The sequence below is a fragment of the Microtus oregoni genome, unplaced genomic scaffold, assembly GCF_018167655.1.
Source record: "Microtus oregoni isolate MIOR12 unplaced genomic scaffold, Mior012 000008F_ref0000371, whole genome shotgun sequence".
NCBI lineage: Eukaryota > Metazoa > Chordata > Mammalia > Rodentia > Cricetidae > Microtus > Microtus oregoni.
Genome location: NW_024543067.1, coordinates 24,461,982 through 24,486,704, shown reverse-complemented (window position 1 = coordinate 24,486,704; position 24,723 = coordinate 24,461,982). Strand labels below are relative to the sequence as shown.

Sequence of the window (24,723 nt, the reverse complement as noted above, 5' to 3'; positions counted from 1 at the left end):
AACAGTCCTGTGATAAGGAACACATCATGGAGCCATTGCGTAAAGATGCTCAACACTTCTAAGAATAAAATCCTTTTTTATTTTATTTCTTTATTTATTTTGAATTTTCGAGACAGGGTTTTTCTGTAGTTTTTGTTGCCTGTCCTGGAATTAGCTCTTGTAGACCAGGCTGGCCTCGAACTCACAGAGATCCGCCTGCCTCTGCCTCCCGAGTGCTGGGATTAAAGGCGTGCGCCACCACCGCCCGGCTGAAATCTTATTTTAATCACAAACTTCCACATGGAGTTTTACAGGCTGGCAGAAAGACTATTGCATTTTATATGCATCACAGGACTTATTTTATGACTAGTTAGCAAGTTCCCTGTAAGTATAAAAGTCAAATTATCTCTAATGTTAATCATATTTTACTGTATGAGTTCACCAAAGTTAAAAAGTAGAATAAAACTTGGAAATGACTAATGTTGATCACAAACATTTCTTCAAGGTACCCTTGCTTTAGACAAGTGCCTATAACTTTAACATACGTGTCACATGTATAACATGTGTGTTGCATGTATAACATTAATCAGACTCCCATGGTAAGAGGTCGTCTGATCAAGGACAGGGCCCTCTTTGCAATCCACAGCATTAATATCTCTTTTAAAATGCAGTTTGGGCCGGGCAGTGGTGGCACACACCTTTAATCCCAGCACTCGGGAGGCAGAGGCAGGCGGATCTCTGAGTTCGAGGCCAGCCTGGTCTACAAGAGTTACTTCCAGGATAGTCTCCAAAGCTATAGAGAAACCCTGTCTCGAAAAACAAAACAAACAAAAAATGCATTTTGGCATTTATTGTGGAAATGAGGTTTCTATCTCATTTAGTAGAGGTCTTGGATCAAATAGGCCATTAATATCCTTGAACGTGTGCTTCAATAATGTATTTCAACATTATATGATATGAAAAAAACTGAAAGATTCTAATCCAGTTATCATGATCTTGATGACATTGCAAATGTGGCACAAATGATCAGAGAATAAGAATTTTCTACAAAGAACCACAGTGGGTTGATATTCAAATTGCATGCAAATAACTTCTGCTGACCTGAGTGTCTCTAATGTTTGCTAATATTGTCAAAGCAATGAGGCAAACACTGCGACCTCTGTCAAAAACGTGCATACAAATTACCCATTTGCACACGTAAGTGTCAAATCTGTTCAGTCTCCACAGAAGACCTGATTTTAAGATGCTGTGTGTAGATTACAGAACATGTTCTTACTCAGTTACACAGTCAAATTAACACAGGATCATAAGTGACATGAGCCTCTGAATCAATACCTCAGGGATTTCTTGACCATCAGGAAGATATGAACACTATCATTCTTTAAAATACAAAAAAAGTTACACACTTGAGGGCGTGCTCTTGCAGCCCCTGTTTCCTTATTCAGGAGCCAGTTGCTAGCTAATGGGGGAGGAGGAATCCTTCTTTTATTAAATGCGTGGTGTCTGGTACTTTTTCCATGCTCTAGTGGATGCCTGAACAAATACAGGCAGCACTAATCGGACTTAGTGGGTTAGGAAAGACTAAGAGACTGCCTGATGCCTTTGATTGTGTAAGAGAATTACTAAATATACATGCAAAATTCTCAGACCCGTTGTTAGGGCACTTTTGACTCTGAAGCGGTCAATCCAGAGCAGAAATGGAGAGCCTGGCCATGGAATGTGTACTACGAATCCAAGGGACACAGCTACACACCCATGACACCCTGGTCTAAGCATGGATATTTTGATTGATGATGTGAGATCCCAATCCACTGCTTTTTTTACATGAATAATTCGAAGTGCTAGAAGAGAGCATTTTAGGAAAAATCAACACAATGGATAAAATACGTGACTCCACCTGCCATGCCAAATTCAGTCATAGCACGTGTCTCCTCAAAAGTAGGGTTCATCTTGGATATGTGGACAGACCAGTCTTTGGGAGGACCAAGATCAGAATAATGGCTAACAGCTTCCCCTTGGGAAACTTCAAAGGATAGAGAAACTGAGACACGAATATTCTAGACATAGGAATATGTCCAAAACAGGGATTCATGTGGATTTGGGGCAATCTACGAGGCAGAAAGCAGTGCTGCTCCCAAAGCATAAACATCACGAAGCCACAGCATTTCCACTCCCTGATACTGCCTTTTTCAGGAACAGACAACATCCAATCACCAAGGAGCAGAAGAGAAGTTGTCTATGTCTGTCTCCCCATTTCTCTCTTTTCTGGGAGACCTGTCTACATCTCCTGACTGCCGATGGTCCCTGTAGTCTGTCCAGAGGTTCTCAGAAGCTCTGGGGAGGCTAAGGCCTGCAGAGCTCAGCCCCGTGGTTTTTCCCCCTTGACTGGGTTCCTGCCATAGCAGCTTATACATCCTCCTCTGGGCAGTGACTGCTGTCCGATACTCTCACAGCTCTCTGCTAAATAGACCACAGAGTCCAGACTCAGAGCATTTGGAAAGGAGATTGCTTCCATCGTTATTGTTTTACGTGACAGGATAACAAAGCTCAAAGAGGTATTGCTGGGTCTATGGGCCTGCAGGTAAGTCGGCAGGAACCCAAGAACTTAGTGCCAACTCTTCTGATGTAAGGGCTTTGAATGTCTTTGGTTTGTATCCCTGCTCCAACTCCAGGGTTTGTGCCAAGATGTCCAGGGAGCTTTTCTTCACAACTATAATCGGTACAGAACATTATTATTTCAAGGGATATAGTGCCATGCCTTTTTGCATGAGGTAATATTTTTAAAGTTTGTGTTTTATAGACTTATTTTGATATTTATATCTGTTACATTAAATCATGAAATATTATTCTTCAGTATTGGATATATTTCATCTAGTATGTTGTTATTTATTATAGATTTAAAAGTCCTTCCATAAAAAACTCATCTTTCCTATAATTCTAACAAGGAAGGCAGAGCCTGGCCACTAATTTTGAAGACATTTGCTCCATATCCATTGTTATAAACTCAAGCTACAGTTCTTCAATTCTATCTTTATTTTTGTGTTTGGCTGCCTTGCTGCAGCTCCAAGTGCTGATGGTCTCAAATACAACCTTCTCCACAGCGAGGCCTCAGAACCTAATGCCTGTATCAGATATCTGAACTGTAATAAGACTTCACTTTTTGATGTCATTCTAATGTTAGTATATTCCATTTATTTCACGAATAATAATTTGTGAAAATTCAACATAATTTGCGGTTAGCCTTAGAACATAGGGTCCAGTGTCTCATAGCCCCAGGCCTACTGCGGCTCTCTAATCTAGATCAAAAATACTGCACTTGGTACGCAAAATTAAAGTTAACATTGTTTCATACTTTCTTTTAATGCAGAAAAATGAAGACCTCAGGAATAGTTTGTTAGCCTTGCCTGAGACATTTTGTTTTATTTCATTTATCGTTTCTAGTGAAAAAAGTCAATGCTCTTAGCGGTTTTTTCCTCAGTATCATAACTGGTTTTGAAGTCAGGGTACATTGTCACTCTGCTTAGTTCCCATACTCCAAAGAGATACTCTGAGAGTATAGGGATATTTTCCCTATACCAACTACACAAGAACATATCAATAGGTAGCGCATGTTAGGAGGCGCATCAAACAGAATATTTGTGATTGAATGGAAATAATAGTGGAAAAGTGGATGGTTAAGGAAACTCTATGCCCCATCTCTCAGAACAGACATAGCCCACTGAGGCATGAATATTGTTCAACTCAACCGTCCTAATAATAAGAAATTCCATAGGTCTGTCATCATGCCAGTGCTCTGAGAACTCTGCCGTGTCCAGGTTGTTAAATTCAACATACTGGGGAGAACAGATAAGAAATGAGTTGGCTCATGTTTTTCTTTAAAAGAAAAGTGAAGCTTTTATTTATTTATTTATTAGGCTTTGTTTCTGATTTTCATGGCTGGAATACACGGAAATTCTACAGGCAGATGGGCTTCAGCCATACTAATTACCACAGCAGTCTGTTAGCCCAGGTGCTAACAGAGAGCGGGGACAGCCACATAATCAACACTAAGGGGATTCTGTCCTCTACGAGACAGCTACAGAAGCAGTATTTCTCAGGCATGTAATTTGTAAAGTACCCAAATGACCATGTCTGGGGTGACAATGAGCCTTTTCTTATTTACTTGGGATCTTTCAGTATACATAACTATTCTACAAAGGTCTAGCATGTCACACAAATGAAGGGACTTGTCAAGCAATAACTTTGGAAGTGTTCTGACCAGTTGCTGATTGGTCAGACTTCATGCTATTTGCTCTGTCTGAAAGGTTAGGAGTCTTATGTTTCAGAGGTAAAGGCCTGTAAGTCCCACCAAAGCTGGCTACTTTAAGATACTTCTCTTTAATATTACTGCTAAATATGTCATACCATTAGACTCCTCTTCAAAATTAAAGGATATTCAGCAATCACATGCATCCCAATGTAAAGCATCTGTAATGACTTTGCGGGGGGGGGGGGGGGAGTTCCAATGAAGCCTCTCCCTCTTTGCTAATAGAATACCCCAGCTGGCTAGAGAAGACCAGAAGTGAAGAGGGATGGGCAGCACAAAGGCAAAGACTGAAGGATTCTTCAGCGACGCTCATTGGATGAGCTAAGACCCATGCGGGTCTTCAGGGCCTTTGTTTATGAGGTGATGACTTTAAGCGATCAGATGGAAACATAGGTTTCCTCTATGCTTGTACCTGTGATGAATACTAGTGTGGGGATGATGAGCTGCTTCTTGTCAATTCTGCCATTTTAGTGCATATTGGTAGTTATATCAAGCACAAGGAAAACATGGACAGAACAACTTACACATAGCAAAACCAAACAAAAAGTCAAAAAGTTGTGTGATACATCTAGATACGGATTTTCACTAGAACCCGAGTAGGTGCAATGCAAATGCAGATGTGATTGAGTCCTCGAGTGACAGTTCTAGGGGAGGATTCTGGATAGTTCCAGTAACTACCGTCAACATGTTACCCCCCCAAATTAATACATTTACCTCATCTAAGAAACCAGCACCTCTTACACACCTGTCATTAATGTCTACTCTATAACACACCTCAGCATGCATGGATTTTTATCTCCATTAGTACACACTTGTTTGAAGGATGACACTGGCTCCCATTCTTCCATCTGCCCTCATGTCCCCAGCTCACTTTATGCTCAAGGAAATTAGTCGTCAAATAGTCACCGCAAAAAATTAATAATGTGTTTGTCAGACCACCTCTAAGTTTCAAATCTGAAACATCCATCACTCATTCTGTCCATACACTTCTAGACACTTTGTGAAACTAAGTCAAAGGCTTTCAGTGAATGGCATTGTCTCCCACTTGTTGGCTAGGAAAGTGAAGAGGGGCAAGGGTAAGACAAACCTCTGAATAATAAATGATTAGGATAGCCAGCAAATAAAAATAGCTTCATATCTTAGTGTGGGTCTCACGTCCGTGGGAAATGTACGTGGAGGTAGGTGAAAGGTTTTACTAACAGTTTTGTCAAGTGTACTGTTCTCTTTTTTGTAGATCTGTGTTCATTTTGTTATTTAGTCCTATTTTTTTTATCATATATCATGAACAAGAGACATGTTAGGAATTTTGCAGAACTCAAGGTTGAGCAAGGCAAGAAATCTGACACAGAAAAATTTAATGATGGAAATAACTCAGGAAGAGTTTTAATGTAGCAGAGCTAAAATTTCAATAGTAAAATTATAATGAAGATGTAATGACTGTTCTGACTTTCAGACCTCATTTTCCTCATAGAGATGCTTTCTCTAAGCTTATGCAAGCTCTTGCTCCTGTGTTTGAAGACAGAGGCCCCCAAAATGTGCCTGGAAAGCATTATTTTCTTGACTGAGTATTAAGACCACAAGAGGTTATAAGTGTTTTCCTTACCATGAGAACAAGTGGGCACGTGAATACAGTGTTGAAAACGTTCAAACATTTCCATTAAAGTAAGAAACACAAGTTGTGGTAGCTTTATGCATGTTAGAACTTCTGATCAGGACGAATGGGAATTCTGAAATGTCAGAGTCTATCGTTCATAAATGAGGAGATAACGGGACAGTGAGATAAAGTAAACCAAAACCAGATTGAATGCTTGTCTTAAATAAAGATGACCTCAATGTATTAAGACTTCATTATTAGCCCTACTAGTTTTGTGTATGTATTTTCCATATATGGCGAAGAGGTCCAGATGAACATTCTCCTAAGTATACTGAAAGTGTTCCAAATAAATAAATAAATAAATATCAATTCACCCATCAAACGTCCTTCATCCAAGGTTTTAAATTTCAATAAATTTATAGAAACTGTAAATGATTATTTCAGAATTTATAATCAATATCCATGTCTTAACAACATGACATGAGCCCCGAAGACCAAGATAACATCTTTACTACAATTTAAAGATTATGAAAAAACATGGGCACGTGAAACACAAGTGTTCTTAACACATTGACAGCAAGAGACAGACTTGGGGGGGGGGTTGATAATAGTTTATAAAGGGCAGCATTCAAGGTGACCACGGAGATATTCCTTGCAGGACAGTAATGAAATCTTTCAGTTATCCTTTCTATGTATTTACAAATGTGTACTTTCACTCGTGTTTCCTGTCAGGCTCCTCCCCTACTGCTTCCTACGTGTACACAAGCATATACTTTCTGTCTTAGACTTTCACTGGATAAAGAGCAGATTGAACTTGAGTTCCTTGAAGCCTAATGAGATGTCTCATGATTTTCTTCAGTTACATATCTGCTTATGGATCTCGTCAGTCTTTTGGTGTTTGTTTCAAAGACAGGTGAGACAAACCCTGTTCTCTTTTTAGTGTATCTAGCAAATAGATATTTGATTATGTACATGCTTCTGGTTCATGGTGGTTTGAACACACCTTGCATTAATCTAGAGTAACTGGAGGAACAGTGGAACACTCAGATCTTAATCCATGGGTACTACATTAGCAATGCCCCTCTTTTCTAAGTTTCTCTAAAAGTCCTAATTGATTAGTTGACTTCTTATTAAGTCTTGATTACACTGTAAAGGCAATGCTAGGCACTGTTTTTGTTTGGGGGCCTGTCTGTGTGATATCCATGGGCATATATCTGTGTGTGTTTGTTCGTAACTGTGTGTGGATGTGATGTCCATATGTAAATACATATGTGTGTGTTTATGAATGTGTATGTGGTGATTCCATGACCACTTCCAGTGTCAAGCCTTGCTTTCCACCTTCTTTGAGACAGGATCTCATGGTGTTTGCTTCTGAGTATATGCTAGCCTAGTAAGACCCAAGCCTCTAGGGACGCTCTTGTTTCTGCCTCCCAGTTTACTTTAGGAGGGCTGAGATTCCAGACAACTGCTAGGAAAGACAGGTTTGCACTGGTCTTAGAAAACTGAACTCTGAAACTTTATGTCTGCACACTTCTCTTTTGGAGTACTGGGGAAGAAACTCAGGGCCTCCCAGAGCTAGGCAACTTACCTGATACAGACCAACATCCTGAACCCTCAGGCACATCTTAAAGGAAGAACTCTAAACAGGGTAAGAAAATCAAATATAAGTACTAAATAGGATATATATATATATATATATATATATATATATATATATAATTTGTTTCATATATATATGAAACAAATTTTAATCAGCCATTCTATTTTTTCACAAAAACAAACCCAATGTTTATTTTGCTTTGTAAAGCAACATATAATACCTTAAATACCAATTGATTGTGCGACCATTAGTTATCTGAGCTTTTGTTGTTAATGTTGCATTAGGGCAGCAATTCTGAATCTGTGGGTCATGGCCCCTTTGGAGGTTGAGTGACCCTTTCACAGGGGTCACATATCAGATATCCTGCATAGCAGATATTTACATTACAAGTTATAACATTAGCAAATTTATAGTTACGAAGTTGCAATGAAATTGTTTTATGGTTGGGGGTCACCACAACATGGTCAAAGCATTAGGAAGAGTAAAAAGCACTGTGTTAAGGTTTTTAAAAAGAAGTGAGTAATAGAGCTATTATCATTGATTTATTACAGAAAAATATCTTTTTTCCTTAGCTAGTGTGAAATCGGTGTTCTCTCCCCATTTTCTGAGTATTTAGGCTATACAATGAGAGCTAATTTTCTGAATGATAGTCACAAGACTGTGCAGGAGTCTCACTTAACAAAGAAAGATTCATTGTGTTCTATGCTACATTTGCCAAGAAATAAATTTCAGGGAATATTTAAAGTACTCCTGGGGGAAAAGTTGCAGTAACCTCCAGTTAGGTACATGAGCACATCTGGTTAGCTCACAATACCCATCAGTACCCCACAAGCACCTGTGCAGTGTGGATTTACAGTCATCAGTGCACAGAGCCTGTACAGTGTGCATTTACAGCCATCAGTGCACAGAGCTTGTGCAGTACAGATTTACGGCCATCCGTGCATAGCGCCTGTGTAGTGTGGATTTACGGCCATTACTGTACAATACCTGTGCCATGTGGGTTTACAACCATCAGTTCACAGCACCTGTGCAGTGTGGATTTACAGTCATCAGTGCACAGCACCTGTGCAGTGCGGATTTACAGACATCAGTCAACAGCACCTGTTCACTGCAGATTTACGACACTTTTAGTGTTTGGGAGTGTCTATAATTGCCATGTTTACTCCATAATCAGATGTTTTTAATTAAAAATTTGAGTTAAGAAAATTATACATCTGGTATTAGAATCACCAATACTGCTGAGTAAAGTCAGTGAATTAAGCAATATACAAAACCAGGAATACCAACTAGCCTGAGGAGACTGTTTAGCTTTGGAGATTCCAGCTGTTTTGTGAAATGTTTTAAACATCTGGTGGGTGGTTGAATCAGATGATTCCTGTCAAGTCTGCCTTCTTGTGAGTCAGGGGTGATAAGAATTAACTGGCCAGATCATGAGGCTCTTTGTTTCCTTATGGGTTGAAGGTAAAACAGTAAAGTCTGCATCAGGGCAAAAACATCACAATAACTAAATAACTGCAGCAATGTAGCAAGCTTCCCAAAAGCTAATTCTCTTTAGTATCTAGGCAATGATAACACTTAAAAGATGTTACTTTCTTTTAATGTAAACCTTCAACTCTTGTTTACCAAAACCAAAAGAAAAGAAAAAAATAGCAACAGAAAAACACCTTTTATCCTACAAAAATAATTTCAGCTGCTTACAAACACATACACACACACACACACACACACACACACACACACACACAACACCCTGGTAGTATCTGTCCCATGGTACTTGGGAAATCACTGAATGCCAGTCATACCAGCTTTCCTAGTGTCTTCTCGAGCAGAATAGTTTGCACAAGATGTCCAATAAACAGCTGCTCTCAAATTTGAGAAGCCATTACTGGCTTTGGGAAAGCATAGAACTACTGAGACAGTGAAGAAATCAAATGACCCAGGGCGATGACTCTATGGGTAAATCACCTGCAGCACAGCAGTGAGGCCAGGATTTAATATCCTGGCACCAAAGAAATGCCAACCTTATGATCCCTGCTCCCAGAGATGGAGCCAAGGGATTAATTCTGCTGGGGCAATCAGACTACCTGAGTCTGCAAGCTTAGGTCCTAGTGACAAACTGTGCCATATATGTAAAGGGGAAAGTGGCCAAGTCAAAATCACATTGGCAAGTTCTGGCCACCATGTTCCTATGCTCCCATGCATATGTGAACACACATACAGCAATGAAAAAAAAAACTGAATGCCTGAATAGATCTAAACATCTATAGCAAAAAATGCTCTATATAATTAATATTCTTGCCAGAATATTTTGTTATGTTTTCTCTCAAAAATTTTAATATTTCTAAATATTGAAGAGTTTGGTAAACTGGGGCATCCTTCTCCTTCTGATTTGTTTTTCCATCATCTGGCACCCACATAACCAAGTCCTCTTCTTGCTGAGCCTGGCTCTTTCAGGAACCTTTTACTCCTCAACAGGTCTCACCATCTTTCACATCTGCTCTCCTGATACATGTTCACACTGTTCAGAATTGGACTGTGGTTTCTTCCTCATATCCAACCTCCCAATTTGTCTGTATGCATGTGTCCTCTGTTAGAGTGTGTTTCATACATTTACAGCTGGATCCCCATAGGCCAGCTAATGCTTCCTGATATGCATTCTGTAAACATTCATTAGATACAGAAAAGAGTATGGTGGTATTGACGTAATTAGAACAAGAAGTGATACATAGTCTTTCATCTGAGACAAACACAAGAGAAACAGAAATAAAAAAAAATCTTCATGTGGATAGAAGAGCCTCTAAATAATGGGACACAGCTAAAAACTCCTAAATACGGATGAGGTCCTGACTCAGGACCGTGACTGCTTTTTGGTTCATAAGTAGACACCTGGGAGGGAGGACCCATGGACCCATGAACTCTTTACAGCACAGAACAGTTTACAATAGAGAAAAATGCGTACACAGGAGTTCTACCCAATCACCCTCGTCTTTAGACTCCCTACTTTTAGGTAGGTGCATGTTTGGGTGGTGGGGGCTGCTGTGCCCAAGGGTCAAAGAGAGACATATTTAGCTTCTGGGTTGCCCTGCACTTTACTATAGAGTCTATGTCAATCTGGTTTCCTCGGAGGTCCATTTCCCTTGTGTGGTTTATAGGCAATGGCCAATTTTACCCAGCCTTTTACTTTATATTTCTGTTTGCATGTAAACTTCGTCTTTGACAGGACCCACATCAAATGGGACCATCTAACCCCATTTCCTTCTTCCCTATTACTCAGTCTTCAGTTTTCAAGCTCTACTAATATCTCCTTCTCAACTTCCTGAGCACCTCTTTGCTGCCCATATCCTTTATACACTGCAAGAAGCCCTGTCCTATGTCAATTAAATGAAACACAACAGCAATCACAATGTGTCTCAATCTTTTTTACTCCATTTCCATTTTCTTCCTACCACAGGTTACTGTTCTTCCTCTTTCTTCTTTGTCTCTCAATTTGTCTGAAATGAGGTTTTCTCACCCAGAAAAATGTTCCTCCTTCTGCATTCAGCTTGTCACCTCTTTAGTGGATACAGCCTCTGTACAGTTGTCAGTGCTAACGATGCGCCCCCTCCCTCAGGTCACGATTTCTCATCTATCCTCAGTGGCAGGCACCTAAGTGGCCTGCTAACAACACAGCATTGTCTTGTCATGTCCACCTCACATCCTCACTGTTTCACCACTTCAGAGGCAAGAACAAGCGTTTGAATAAAGGTCTACAGCTAACAGACTGAATAGTAGCATGTTTAAGAGAATTGAGATGTTCTACATAGGCTGTATTAAGTAGGTTTTGAAGATCCAGCCCTGGAACCCACTAGTTTTGAGTAATTATTTCTATGGAAACAGACATTCTAAGTTCCAAGCAGCGCGTACACACATGGACCTGTTACCTTGAGACTCCATGGGGTCATCAGCTGACACTGGGGCTGGGAGGCAGCCCCCATTCTGGAAACTGGCTTGGCCTTTCTGAGGGTTGGATGAGTTTTTTACCAAGGTGCGAGAGGCAAGTCAGTCATTCACCCAAACCAACACCAGTCAGCCAGCGATCCATCAGATGTTTTCTGCCAAAGTGGCTCTCAGTGAGTGATTACCATGCTGATAACTGTGTACTGTGTGCGTCGGGACCTCACAGAGGTAACCTTTTCCCTCCAGGTCAGCCCTGACTTTGAGCTCTGCAACTTCAGAGTCCTCTGTGAGCTTGAGTCTGGTGTGCCTGCTGAGGAGATTCAGTTCATCTACATGGAGCAGCTCCTCACAGATAACCACTGCTCGCTGGGTACCTATGGCCTCAAAGATGGTGATATAGTTGTACTACTTCAGAAGGACAATATGGGATTTCCGGCTCCAGGAAGGACTCCAAATCAGCCTCGGGCAGATTTCACTGGATCAGCTGTTGCGGGAACAAGCTCCCGACACCAGCATCACCAACAGCAACGGATACCATCAACACAATCCCATGGATTGGCCTCTGGAGAGAATATGGCCCATGCTCAGGATCTTAACAGTCCTGCTCTGATTCGCAGCATGCTGCTTTCCAACCCCCATGATCTGTCCCTGTTGAAGGAACGGAATCCTGCTTTGGCTGAAGCTCTGCTTAGTGGAAACCTTGAGACATTTTCCCAGGTCCTGATGGAGCAGCAGAGGGAAAGGTCCTTGAGAGAGCAAGAGATGTTTCGTCTTTATTCTGCTGACCCATTTGACCAGGAAGCTCAGGCTAGAATAGAAGAAGAAATCAGACAGCAGAACATAGAAGAAAATATGAACATAGCTATGGAAGAGGCTCCGGAGAGTTTCGGGCAGGTGGCTATGCTTTACATTAACTGCAAAGTGAACGGGCATCCTTTAAAGGCCTTTGTGGACTCAGGTGCCCAGATGACTATCATGAGCCAAGCTTGTGCTGAGAGATGTAACATTATGAGACTGGTAGACCGGCGATGGGCTGGGGTTGCTAAGGGCGTGGGTACACAGAGGATTGTGGGCCGAGTTCATCTGGCTCAGATTCAGATTGAAGGTGATTTCTTACAGTGTTCTTTCTCCATACTGGAGGAGCAGCCCATGGATATTCTTCTAGGGCTGGATATGCTCAGGAGACATCAGTGTTCCATCGACCTAAAGAAGAATGTGCTGGTGATTGGCACCACTGGCACACAGACACACTTCCTTCCTGAAGGAGAATTGCCCTTGTGTGCAAGGCTGGTGAGTGGAACTGTACAAGAAGACTCTTCAGACAAGGAAGTAGCAGGCAATATCAAACATCCAATCAAGGGTCCAGGACGAAAAAAGCATTGAGTCAGGTTATATATAAGCCACTGCCACGAAGGAGCAAGCCGTAGGTCCCAGGAAAGTATAAGATATGAGCTCATTGGCAATGCCATCATTAAAAACATCTTAGCAACCAGATTTGGCCTTGTGACTGAGTACTCAGATGGGTGACTATGTAAGCCATCACTGTTAGTCACAGTGTATGTGTGGTCCATTCTTCCACTCCACAACATGCAGGAGTGGGGCTGAAACGTCAAGTTGGTTTCCCAACAATCTAGTGGAGGGAAAATGAGTCTCCCTGTCAGATTACAGGGAAGACATGTCCAAACCAAGACTGCTTATTTTGCATAAGCTTTTAGGGAAAAAAGCCATTCTTTCAGATTACAAAGACCTGTAAACAAAATGATTTCACATTAACATTAACAATAGTTTTGTATTACCCCAGCTGTCTGTGTGTGTGTGAAAGTGTGCACACACAAGTGCAGGCCAGAGATTGAGAAAGTTGATATCTTCCTTAATTGCTTTCCACCTTAGTTTTGGAAACAAGCTCTCTCGCTGAATCTGGAACCTTCCCAGTGTTGCTACAGTGTAGCAATCTAGCATCTTTATCCATCTTTTTCTAGTGAATGCTAGAAATGGAACATAGGTCCTAATGTTTGTGCACCCGGCATTGTACTGAGTGAGCAATATCTTCAGCACCTCCAGAACATCTCTCCACACACCTTTTTAGGACAGTATCTCATCCTTTTCAGCCCGGCTCCAGACTTGAGGTATGCCTAAAGATGATCTTATACTTCCGACTCCCCTGCTTCCACCTACTGAGTGCTGGCAGTGCAAGCATGTACCATTACACCAAGTTTCTGTGGTGCTGAGGAGCAGATGCAGGCCTTTGTGCATGCCTGGCAACATTCTATCAACTAAGTTAGCATACCTAGCCTGAATTATTTTCATACTCACAGATATGGCTGTTTTCACATTTGTTTTCATTAGGAAAGTTCTGAAAAATGGTGCAGATTTGACTCCCTTATTAAGCTAACACTTCTAAATGCCCACTTAGGAAAACATGCATCCAGTTTTATGATGCTTTATGGTTTCTCTATCTCCAGATTCCACTCTGGTCACCCTTATGAAGTCTACCTCCAGACTTAATTTTGATATGTTTCAACGGAGAGGTTTGAAATCCCCAAGGCATGTTCCTCTCTTTGTCCTTAAAGAAAAAGCAATAATTATAAGAAAAAAAATGTGTTGAACGTTTTGTCTTAGTTCTGGCACTTCTTGGCCTGTATGGTGCTGGGCTTGGAAGGTGAGCATAAGCCAGGGTCTAGGACTCTAATGTCTAGTTCAGTTAGGCCATCTTGAAAACATCTGCTTAGGCCTTTCTGCTCTGTGACTCTTTGAAGAAAGCCACTTTCAGTACGACTAACATGGAAAGTACAACCCTTTGCCTTAACATCTCCCTAAAACATCTAAGAATAAAAGTCAGATCCAGAGACCATCAGATTCAGGGAAATGATTGGGGGCAATAACTTACTAAAAGGGCTTATGTTATAGGGCTGGAGAGATAGCTCTGTGTGAAGATCACTGTTTTCTCTTCCAGATGACCAGGTCAGTTGCCAGAATCTACGTAAGATGGTTTACGTCACAACTAACTGTGACTCCAGTTCCAGAGGGATCCAGTGCCCTCTTCTGGCCTCTGCGAGTATCACTCACAAACACATATACTCGCACAGAGAGACACACATACATACACACTATATTTTTAAAAGTTAAAAAAATTAACACATATACTCACACAGAGAGACACACATACATACACAGTATATTTTTAAAAGTTAAAAATATTGATATTAATTCTGGAGGCAGAGGCAGGCGGATCTCTGTGAGTTCGAGACCAGCCTGGTCTACAGAGCTAGTTCCAGGACAGGCTCCAAAGCCACAGAGAAACCCTGTCTTGAAAAACCAAGAAAAAAAAATTGATATTATATCAATCCTCTAGAAGCCATGAAGTACCAGCCCTGGGTTTTTCTCTCTGTCACATAGACAAATCATGTACTTCAGGCCTCCACCCATCATCCTCGAATTGCTTCACTGTAGGCTGCTTTGCAGTGGCCAGTACAACAATGTGACCTTGTTTACCAAGCCAGGTCTAAGTCATTTGAAGAGTTCCTAAAGGTTGTAAGAAAAAAATAATCCTCTCTGGTAACCAGATTTTCATTTCTTTGGCTTGATTCTTGGTTATGCTGATCATGTCTTTCTGAAACAAGTCCACCTGCAGTTCTTCCACACCCTCTTCTCAACATTCCCTGTGTTCATGTAAAGTGTTACACTCAGCAGAGCTGTTAAAAGATCTGTGGACCAATGTCTTTTTGATCTGTGCTACTAATCAGCACTCAAAGTGAATTGTAATTACAAATGAAAGACAATCAGGGCCAGTACCAAATATGCTAGCGTTACAATGTCACATGAGATCTATTCCAACATCAAATGACCTATCTATTCTACAAAAGTCATTCCAAAAATCACAGAATCTTTAAGATGAAGGATTTCTTACAATCCAATTTTTACATCTCCAATCTTGCACTTTCGTTTCTTTCTTCGCAAGTCACACTTAATGAGATGAGTGCTCATAGGGTAAGTCTGCTGCAACTTACTGTGTAATAGTATGCTCACACTGATCAATGCCCTATCCATCTCATACTCCTTTCCTTCCTCCCCTTTCCGCTTTTAGAAGACTAGCAATTCAAGTTTTGTTTGTTTAAACACTACTTGTACTTAATTTGCATGTGTGTGTGTGTGTGTGTGTGTGTGTGTGTGTGTGTGTGTTTCAGTGCCATAGAAGCCAGAAGGGGCATGAGGTCCTTTGGACATGAAGCTGCAGTCATTTGTGAGTGTCCTATTGTCTGAATTCTAGACCTGATAGGTAACACACTGGTACCCTCTAAGCCCCCTCTCTATCTCATAGTTTGTTATCATGGAGCTTATTTATGTACAGCATTATTAGCATTCTGAAGAAGGCTTTCTTCTGTGTTGAAGTCAATGGGAGTGATGTGCTCTGTTTTAGGTGTGAGCAGAGCACATATTTTCTACTGCTAATTGATATGTTGCTGTTGAATTCAAATAAAAGGTTATCAGTTACCAACATAAATATACTTTATGGAATGGAACCCCAGATCCATCAGATTCTTGCTCTATAACTTGACCACCATTTTGAAATTTTACTATGCTAGATATTTATAAGAAGAACCCCTTAACACAAAGAGAGTAGTTAAGAGTATATTAATTCACATGTTTTCCTCTTCAAGCTCCTGTTGTAACTAGAGATACAATAACTTTTTTTTTAATTTATTTATTTATTAAGGATTTCTGCCTCATCCCCACAACCGCTTCCCATTTCCCTCCCCCTCCCCCGATCAAGTCCCCCTCCCTCATCTGCTCGAAGAGCAATCAGGGTTCCCTGACCTGTGGGAAGCCCAAGGACTGCCCACCTCTATCCAGGTCTCGTAAGGTCTCAGTGTTTCACATTTGAAGATGTGTGAATTTTGTTCTTGTCTTATGCCATAAAAAGAGACAAGAAAATATAAGATATCACAACACTTAGAAAACATCAACGCCACAAGACAGAAATTAGAAAGTGCAGAGTAACATACTAAGGACATATAAACTCCAATGTTGATTGGTGAACAGGGTAACCAATGAAACAGACACAACACAGCACAACAGATCTGCCCCACAGAACTATAGTTATGATCTACTGTATGCCAAATACAAACTTAGGTGTACTTAGGTGTCCTCAAGCACCTGATGTTTAGTGCTGAAGGTGTTATGAACTCTAACCAGTTCACTGGAAAATCTACCACTTGGTTAGAACTTGACAAATGTGACTTACTCTCTCATTGGTAAGGTTATCTTAACAGAACTAAAATATATCTGTCTAAGTTAACAACATTGCTGATATTTGGGTAGAAAATTAAGTTCAAGTTATCTACAAAGCACACCTTTCAAGAACTTTTAACCAAGTGGAGTTGTGAAGTGCTTCCGATATGCTGCTATAATAGGTGTTTATAGCCGTCAATTAAAAGTTTTCCTTCTATTCCTTCAGCTTCATCAACACCTCAGACCTGGGCAATGCAGGCCAGTTGGAAGAAACATTACAAGTAGACTTTAAAAAGTATGCTTGCAGCCATTCTGTAGACCTCTGAACAGAAAGAACTTGTAGAGGTCTGTGATAAAGGTCAAATATTTCAGGGATGGAAAAAGTTAATGATTTCAAAATTCTTTGAAAATATTATTAAATAAATATAAAGATAATTTAGTATAAGTACTCTAAAATGTTTCAATCAAAATCATACTAGAGCTGAATCTTCAAAATCCTTAAATTTATACAGAACTCTCTAGAATGAGTATAAAAGGATATGAGAAAAAGGATGCACAAGACACTAAAAACAGACACAACATTTAAATGAATAACAAGCTCTGAGAAACAGCAATCAAATTATATCATTTTTCCCTCCTATTGATATGGATGGAATGAATTGGTCTCAAACATTCTAAATTTGGAGTTTGAAGGGAGTATTTTCTTAAGAAGACCAGAAATTTCTGAAGCAGCACAAAGAGTGATGGCCTCCTCATACTTACGTTAAACCGCCATGAGAGTGTGGAGGGTAGGATGAAAACCAGGCATAAATGGGCACAGTGGGGGGTAAAGAAAGGATTTGGAGGAGAGATTATCCTACAGGCAAAAACTGGCACGCAAAATACAGACTGGTTGATAACTGATTGAGGGCAGTAAAAAGCCCATGTGTCTGCTCTGCAGAATGCAGTTTCTGGCAGGTAAAGAAAAACTGTGAGCAGACTAGCATGTTGCCATGGGAGCAGAGGGAAAGCAGGTCAGCTCATTTCATTTGGTGTGCTAAGCAATGTGGAGAAAGTGCAATTGCAGAGTAATACTTTCCTTTTCAACCAGAAGCACAGAAAGAGCTTAGTTCCACAGGATTGAAGCTGAGTGCACAAATAAATTGATCATCAATGGAATTGATGAATTTACCCAAAATGCATTTGTTACCTACTTTGAAAGTCACTGTTTAAGAACTTTGTTCCTCATGTAGCTCATCGAGAATTCAAAATTAGATGACATGAACGGATTTTTATAAGAATTTGTGGAAGCAGTGGTATAGATTCCTATCAGAAATAATCACATACAGTTCAAGGAACAGATGGGCAGTTAGGGTGAAACAGAAATGAAATGGTCTCTGTTCACACACTGCCAAATGCCATCACTTGGGCTTCAGGACAAAAATTGACAGAAAATGATCCCATTGGTATTCCATAGCCATAGGAGTTTATGTCCCCATATGGCAAGGCTGGTGCTGTCAGAGTCTCCCACATGACGACTCCCACAGCACTGCTATGGAAATGTCATTGGCACAGGAAATAAAAACACGGCTAGCTTTCTACCAACTTTCCAATTTACATTTGATGAAAACACAAATATTTCCCCTACCATCTATCTGGTCTTGCTGATTCACTTTAAATTGCTTTTATTAATAATAAAAAAGTTTCCACAACAAAAATATTGATACTATCCTTTATAATTTTTCTCCCATGGAAAATTTCCAGGCATATATTAGTTATGAAGAAAAACTAGAAGCACACACTGGCAAGTTTAATCTACTGCAGTGTAGCTTTTCTTTATTTTCTAAAATTCTAAATAAAGATTTGGCTACCAACAAAAGGGACAACTTGATGTCTGAGAGCAAGTTCCAATAATTGATGGGGGATTCGTGTCCATTGGTGGAGACGCTGGAGACACTCTGGATTTTGGATCAATGTGACAGATCAGAATAATTGCAGCATACCCATGTAAGGTTGGCAAATGCATGTCTAAGGAGGATCTTCTAGAGCTCTGATAGGAGGAGAGGAGACAGCATGGCTACTCTGCTGTGAACAAATGGCACCCAAACGTTTGGCAAGACTTTTCTCATAAAGCCTGAGAAAGGTTTAAAAAAAAAGAAAAAGATTCTAGACAGACAAGAACAGAGTCGAGCATAGTCTCTTGGTAATTATCATTACTGCGGTAGACTCTGCTGGCAGTGAGCAAAGCTGTTGCTCCTTTAAGAGAGGCTTCCTGACTCAGACTCAGTGTTAGCAGTAAAAAAAAAAAAAAAAAAAAAAACAACAACAACAACAAAAAAGCCCACGCAGCTTTTTGAAGAGGTTCTGCCACCAAACACTTAAGTGGTGTTTATGAGCAGCTTGTTGGTGGTGGCACAGACCTAGAAACTCCACAGAGATGCGCCAATAAACATGGTTCCCTCCAGTACCTCTACCATGAAGCTGGAGCCTCAGAAAACGATGGAATGGGGTGGAGTCATTCACCAGAGCAGCAGCTTTAATTCTAGCCATGCCGCTTAGCAGGTTAAATACTCATGTTCTCAGAAAAAGTTAAGATATACAAAAAAAGACATTCAGACAAAAACAACAGCAGCAGCAACAACAAAAACCTCTAAATGGTTTGCAGGGTTTAAAAATATATGCAGGCTTGGGAAAGAAAGAAAAAAGGTAGAGAAAGTCCTTAAAGAATTAGAGTAGCTGGATGTGGTAGTGTATACCTTTAATCCAAGCACTTGGAAGGCAGAAGCAAAAGGATCTCTGTGAGTTCGAGATCAACCTGGTCTCCAGAGTGAATTCCAGGGCAAACGAAGATACAGAGAGAAAACCCATCTCAAAAGAAACAAAAATTAAATAATAAAAATAAAATAGAGTAAAAAAAAGTCACATTCAGATAGAAAAATATACAGAGAATCTAGATACTGCATGTTATTGTGTTGTTTTTGAATTGTTTGACTGCTGAGGAAGGAGCAACAGCTGCTGAAAGACATTTGATATAAATGCTCCTGGATTAATCCAACCTATGTATTTTGAAAATGCCTTGATTTCAAACTTTAAGTCAAAAGAAGAAGTTTTGTTCTTGTTTCCACAGGAAATTAGAGGATGTGGATTCATTCTTGGTTAAGAAAAATAATATTTAATCAAGGAAGACCCCTGAAAAGTCTTCAATAAGAGCGGCTGACCCACATGATCCGGTGTTTTACAGCACCTCTGTTGCAGTTTCTTCTGAATTCTACATCCAGAACAGCTTCTAGACTGCTGAGTGAGATGATCCAACCTCTCAGAATACTCTCATCAGGACATTACCATAATCCTAAATTTTCTTTATGTCTCCATAAGATTATCAGCTCCCTAATCAGTAGAAAGTATCCTAGAAAACTATGCCTACATCCCCGCCCAAAAATGGATTATGGAGTTTGTCTTTATTTAGTGTGTTGGTTATAAGTTGTTATAAATAATGGTCGGGGGGGGGGGAAGGCTTTTAAAAAAAGGTGATTAGATTCAGAATTTTTGTTTTGAAATGAAGAAAGAGGAAATGCTGTGGGATAGTGCTCTTCTACAACATAGAGATTTTTCACTCATATTAGTTTAATAAGGTGCTAATTGGCCAGTAGTCAGGAAACCAGACTAGGAGAGTTCTGGGAACGGGAAAGGTGGAGATTTAGTTGCAGTCTAGACACAGAGGAAGCAAGAAGAGAATGCCTTACTGAGAAAAGGTACCAAGACACGTGGTTAAACATAGGTAAGAATTATGGTTAATTTAACTTGTAAGAGCTAGTTAAAATATGCCTGACCTAATAGGCCTAAAGTTTATGATTAATATAAACATCAGTGTGTTTCTTTGGGACTGAATAGCTGTGGGGCCAGGCAGGACAGAAACTTTGTGCTACATTACTTCTCTGTCAAAATGCTAGTGAACCCCTGTATACATTTGGAGAGGGTTATTCCTTAGCTTCATCTGTAACATCTCATTGAGAATGAACCGTGAGGATTCTCTTAAAGGATCATATTCTGAATATTTGGTTATACTTCAGCAGTTTCCTCTGGTGCTCTGAAGGTCTCCTTCCTTAGCTGACTATGTTCAGTTTAAGGGTAATTCATTGATTCAGGCAAATTTAAGTATGCAGCAATTAAAATCCAACCCTAAATAGAAAATATTAAGAATGTTTAAATTTCCCAAGAATATTTAAAAGATTCTAAAAGCAAATATGTAAAGGTGAGTATTAAGATCATAATGTTAAACCTGACATTCATTCATCTTTCAGCTGTCTTTTTCCATGAATAGCAAAGCCAGTGCTCTGAACTCATTGTTCTGCAGTTTCCTAGTTCACTACATACATTCTGTGGTTTTCCACTTATTTTCTCCATGGTGCCTACACAGGGGAAGTTCTGAAAACGTTAATTGATTGGAAGGTTTAGGAAAGCAGCAGGCTGATAGAGCATGTACTGTACTTTACAAGGGATCTAAGTCATTTCTCATTACAGATAGGCTCAATCAACTGTTTGTAGGTTCTATATGCAGTGTGAGAGAACCTCAAGACACAAATCCTCTCCATCACTCACCTGATAGCCTCATAGCTAGATATGGAGAGCAACATCATGCATATTACCAAATGATAGTGCTCAGGAAAGCTACTATGAATCTACTCTTGAAGCTTATTTTCAAACAAAAGCTTCAAATAAAAACAAAAGATCAGTTAGCAATAACAACTGTCAGTTACTCAGCTCGTACCAACTGACTCATTTATTAAACATGGTGCCTTTCTTAAAACTTAAATCTAGAGCAATCTTAGTAATAAGTAACACCCTTATTTTAAAGATTGGGTCACTGATGAATGGAGTAATGAAGTGGCTTGTCTGTGGACACAGATCAACAAACTACAAGATGATAGTCAAGAACCAAGGCAACCAGAGCTCGTTCTATTATGTTATCTCTCAGTGATAGCCCTTAAGTTCAACAGAACAGGTGCCAGGTAAATCTGCATATACTGGATCAGAGTTAGGACTGCCATGGAATAGAAGCCAAAGGAACAGAGAATAAAGTTTACACAAGAGTCAGGGAACGGTTCCCTGAGGAAGAGACAACTGAGGAAATCTGGATGATGAGAGAGAGGAATTCAGTAGTCTGGCCAAGAACATTGCAGGGGGAAGGAGCTGGAGTGCCATCAAATAAGGAGTGTCAAGGGAGACAAGAGCGTGGGTAGAGGGAATAACCTAGATGGGACTGGATGGATTCTGTGAGGTTTACAGTTATAAAACAAAAGTAGTCTTACCTTCTTTTTAACTGTTCTATGAAGTTACATGGGTTTTAAGAAAATGGGGCAACTCTCCTTTTTTTAAAAAGTACTTTTACTGGCTGTTTTGTCAAAAGTAAGAAATCTGTAGATTGGGTCTTGAAAAGTTCAGAGCCTCTGGTTGTGCAGAAGACAAAACAGATCTGAAGGGAACATGATGAGGTTAAAAATACCCAAGACACCAAATGAGGGCATTTGGGCACTCACTGTATCAGACTCGGGGAGAAGATAAGCATGGGGCTGAACACAGAAGCCATAGGGAAGCTGTGGCTAACTCTGCGAGTGGGTTTTCAGGGGTGGTGAGTGAAGAGGCTCTGGGTGTGAAGGGATTGAGAAGCTGGTGAGATATAGGATGAACATGGAGAGTTTATTCAGGAATAAGCTCAATGGAGGCAGAAATACTGCAACAGAGGAAGGGGTGAGAACCTTTCTTTAGCTATGATGATAGTCCAGTATAGCTACAACTTAATGGCAATAATCACATGAGAACAGGGACCTGAAGGAGACAGGAGGAGAATTCAAGAGGCACAGTCCTTGTTCCTGATGGAGGAGCTGGGATTGAAAGGGACTCTGGGGTTCAAAGGTAGGCCAGCTGATATGAAAGATACTGCTACATCCCCCAGCTCCTTAGTGAAGGAAATATGTGATGGAGAGAAAGAAGGGCTGAATACAGGCTCAAGAGAAGGTATGATATGTCATTTAGACAAGAAAGGAAGCAGAGAGAAAAAAGTAACTGAAATTCAGGCTAATTGGGGGGACCAATTCTACCTGAATATACAAAGGATAGAAACCAACTACACTAATGGGATGTTACCTGGTTCTGATGGGGACTGTGTTTGTTATTGGTCACATGTATGTTGACTGAGGGTTCTGTTCTGTCCTGTCCTGTCCTGTCCTGTCCTGTCCTGTCCAGTTACCACAGTTGTAAAGTCCCAAAGAAATCACACAGGGGTCTACATTAATAATAAACCGATTACCCTAGTATCTCAGACTTCTTATTATCTCTTATAGCTTATATTAGCTCATAATCCTTGTCTGTGTTATCCATATGGCTTGGTACCTTTTTCGGAAATGCAGTCACATCTTGCTTGCTCTGTGTCTGGCTTCCTCTGTGTCTGGGTGATGACAGCATACTGCATCTTTCATCTTCCCAGAATTCTCATTGCTCTCCCTCTACTTCCTGTCTGGTTGCTCCTCCTATACTTCCTGCCTGGCTACTAGCGAATCAGCATTTATTTACAATAAAAGTCACAGAGTAGAGACCATTGTCCTACAGCATTCCCCCCTTTTTTAAAACAAGCACTCTGAATTGAAATGACTTTGTTTAGCTTTTCTACTGATCATTATCCACAACAACTTGTAACCAAAATTCTAAACAAAGGCAAACATCCATAACCCATTTTGGGGGAATGTGGGTATAGTTTTCCAGGCTACTTCGTGATGACTGGGGGCACTGATAATCTTAGGGGGACCTAAAGAAAATTTAGAATTATGATCAAGTAAAGTGTGGAGTATCCTGTGAGGTTTGATTATCCTAGGAAGCAGTCTTTGAACTGCTCTGGATGTATAACTCAGACATCTATCTGGGCCATTCCTCCCATTGGAGATTTCTCAGGGGGGTCTTCCTTGATCAAACCTGATTTTTCTTAAGGCAGAATGAATACACAGTCCCTCATTTCCTGTGGAAACAAAAACAAAACCTCTTCTCCAAAGTAACATATTTTTTGACCTAAATTTTAAAGTCACAGCATTTTCAATACACGCACACACATACACACACACATTAATCCAGCAGCATTTATAAATCTTTTAGCAGCTTTTGCTCCTTCTTCAGCCATCAAACAATTTAAAGACAACAGAGTAACATACAATATCCAGGCTCTCTGTGTATATTTTATCTTTACATGGTTTTATTTTAAACTCTATTTTTTTATTTTTAATTTTTGCCTTTTTGAGACAGGGTTTCTGTGTTAATCTTTTGCTGTCCTGGAACTCACTCTGTAGACCAGGTTGTCCTTGAACTCACAGAGATCTGCCTGCCTCTGCCTCACAAGTGTTGGGATTAAAGGTGTGTGCCACTACATCCAACTACTCTCTTTTTTTCTTTTAAGGACTTTATCTTTTTTTTCCCCAAAATCACATATATTTTTCAACATACAGTAAACCATTTAGAGATTTTATTTGTATTTGAATCTATCTTTACTGTATATCTCTCTTTTTCTGACCACAAGTGTCTTTAATTTGCTAAGCAATATGGCTAGAATTAAAGCTGTGACTTTGATGACTGGATCCAGCCCATTCCTTAGTTGTTTTTTTTTTTTTTTTTTTTTTTTTTTTTCTGAAAGTCTACCCTCATGGCAGAGGTACCGGCTGGAGTCATGTTTATTGCCACAATTCCATGGCGTTTTAAGGTCCCTGCCACAACCAAAAACCATGCAGTCAGCTTTTCATCAACACCATTTAAGTGTTTTGTGGCATGTCCTCTTAAGAGAGCTGCAAGGTTTTGCAGCTAAAACTGAGTCAGGAAGCCTCTCTTAAATTAGAGTGCTTGCCTCTAGCAATCAGAACCCACCCCAGAAAGTGCTGCTATCAAGAAAATGTGGTTAACTCTGTTCTTTTCTATCTAGAATAATTGCCCAAGCTCTCTCAGATTTTTAAGTGGATTTGGTCAGCCCCACATTGGCACGCCATTTGTTGTAGGAAGAGGAAAGATGCAGTCTGCAACCATTGCTCAGACACAGAGAAAGCCAGACACAGCAAGCAAGATGTG

The 24,723-nt window shown here is 40.2% G+C and overlaps 2 protein-coding genes across 5 annotated transcripts in view; one reads left to right on the top strand and one right to left on the bottom strand.

Moving 5' to 3' along the window:
* Positions 1 to 24,723, bottom strand: part of Pdgfd (platelet derived growth factor D) — a 218,908-nt gene that overhangs the window by 120,373 nt on the left and 73,812 nt on the right. The gene's annotated exons all lie outside the window — the stretch shown is intronic.
* Positions 11,602 to 22,686, top strand: Ddi1 (DNA damage inducible 1 homolog 1). The gene is made up of 3 exons (XM_041657458.1): positions 11,602 to 12,754; positions 17,359 to 17,384; positions 22,657 to 22,686. Exons 1-3 carry the CDS (start codon positions 11,602 to 11,604, stop codon positions 22,684 to 22,686), a joined length of 1,209 nt encoding a protein of 402 aa, XP_041513392.1.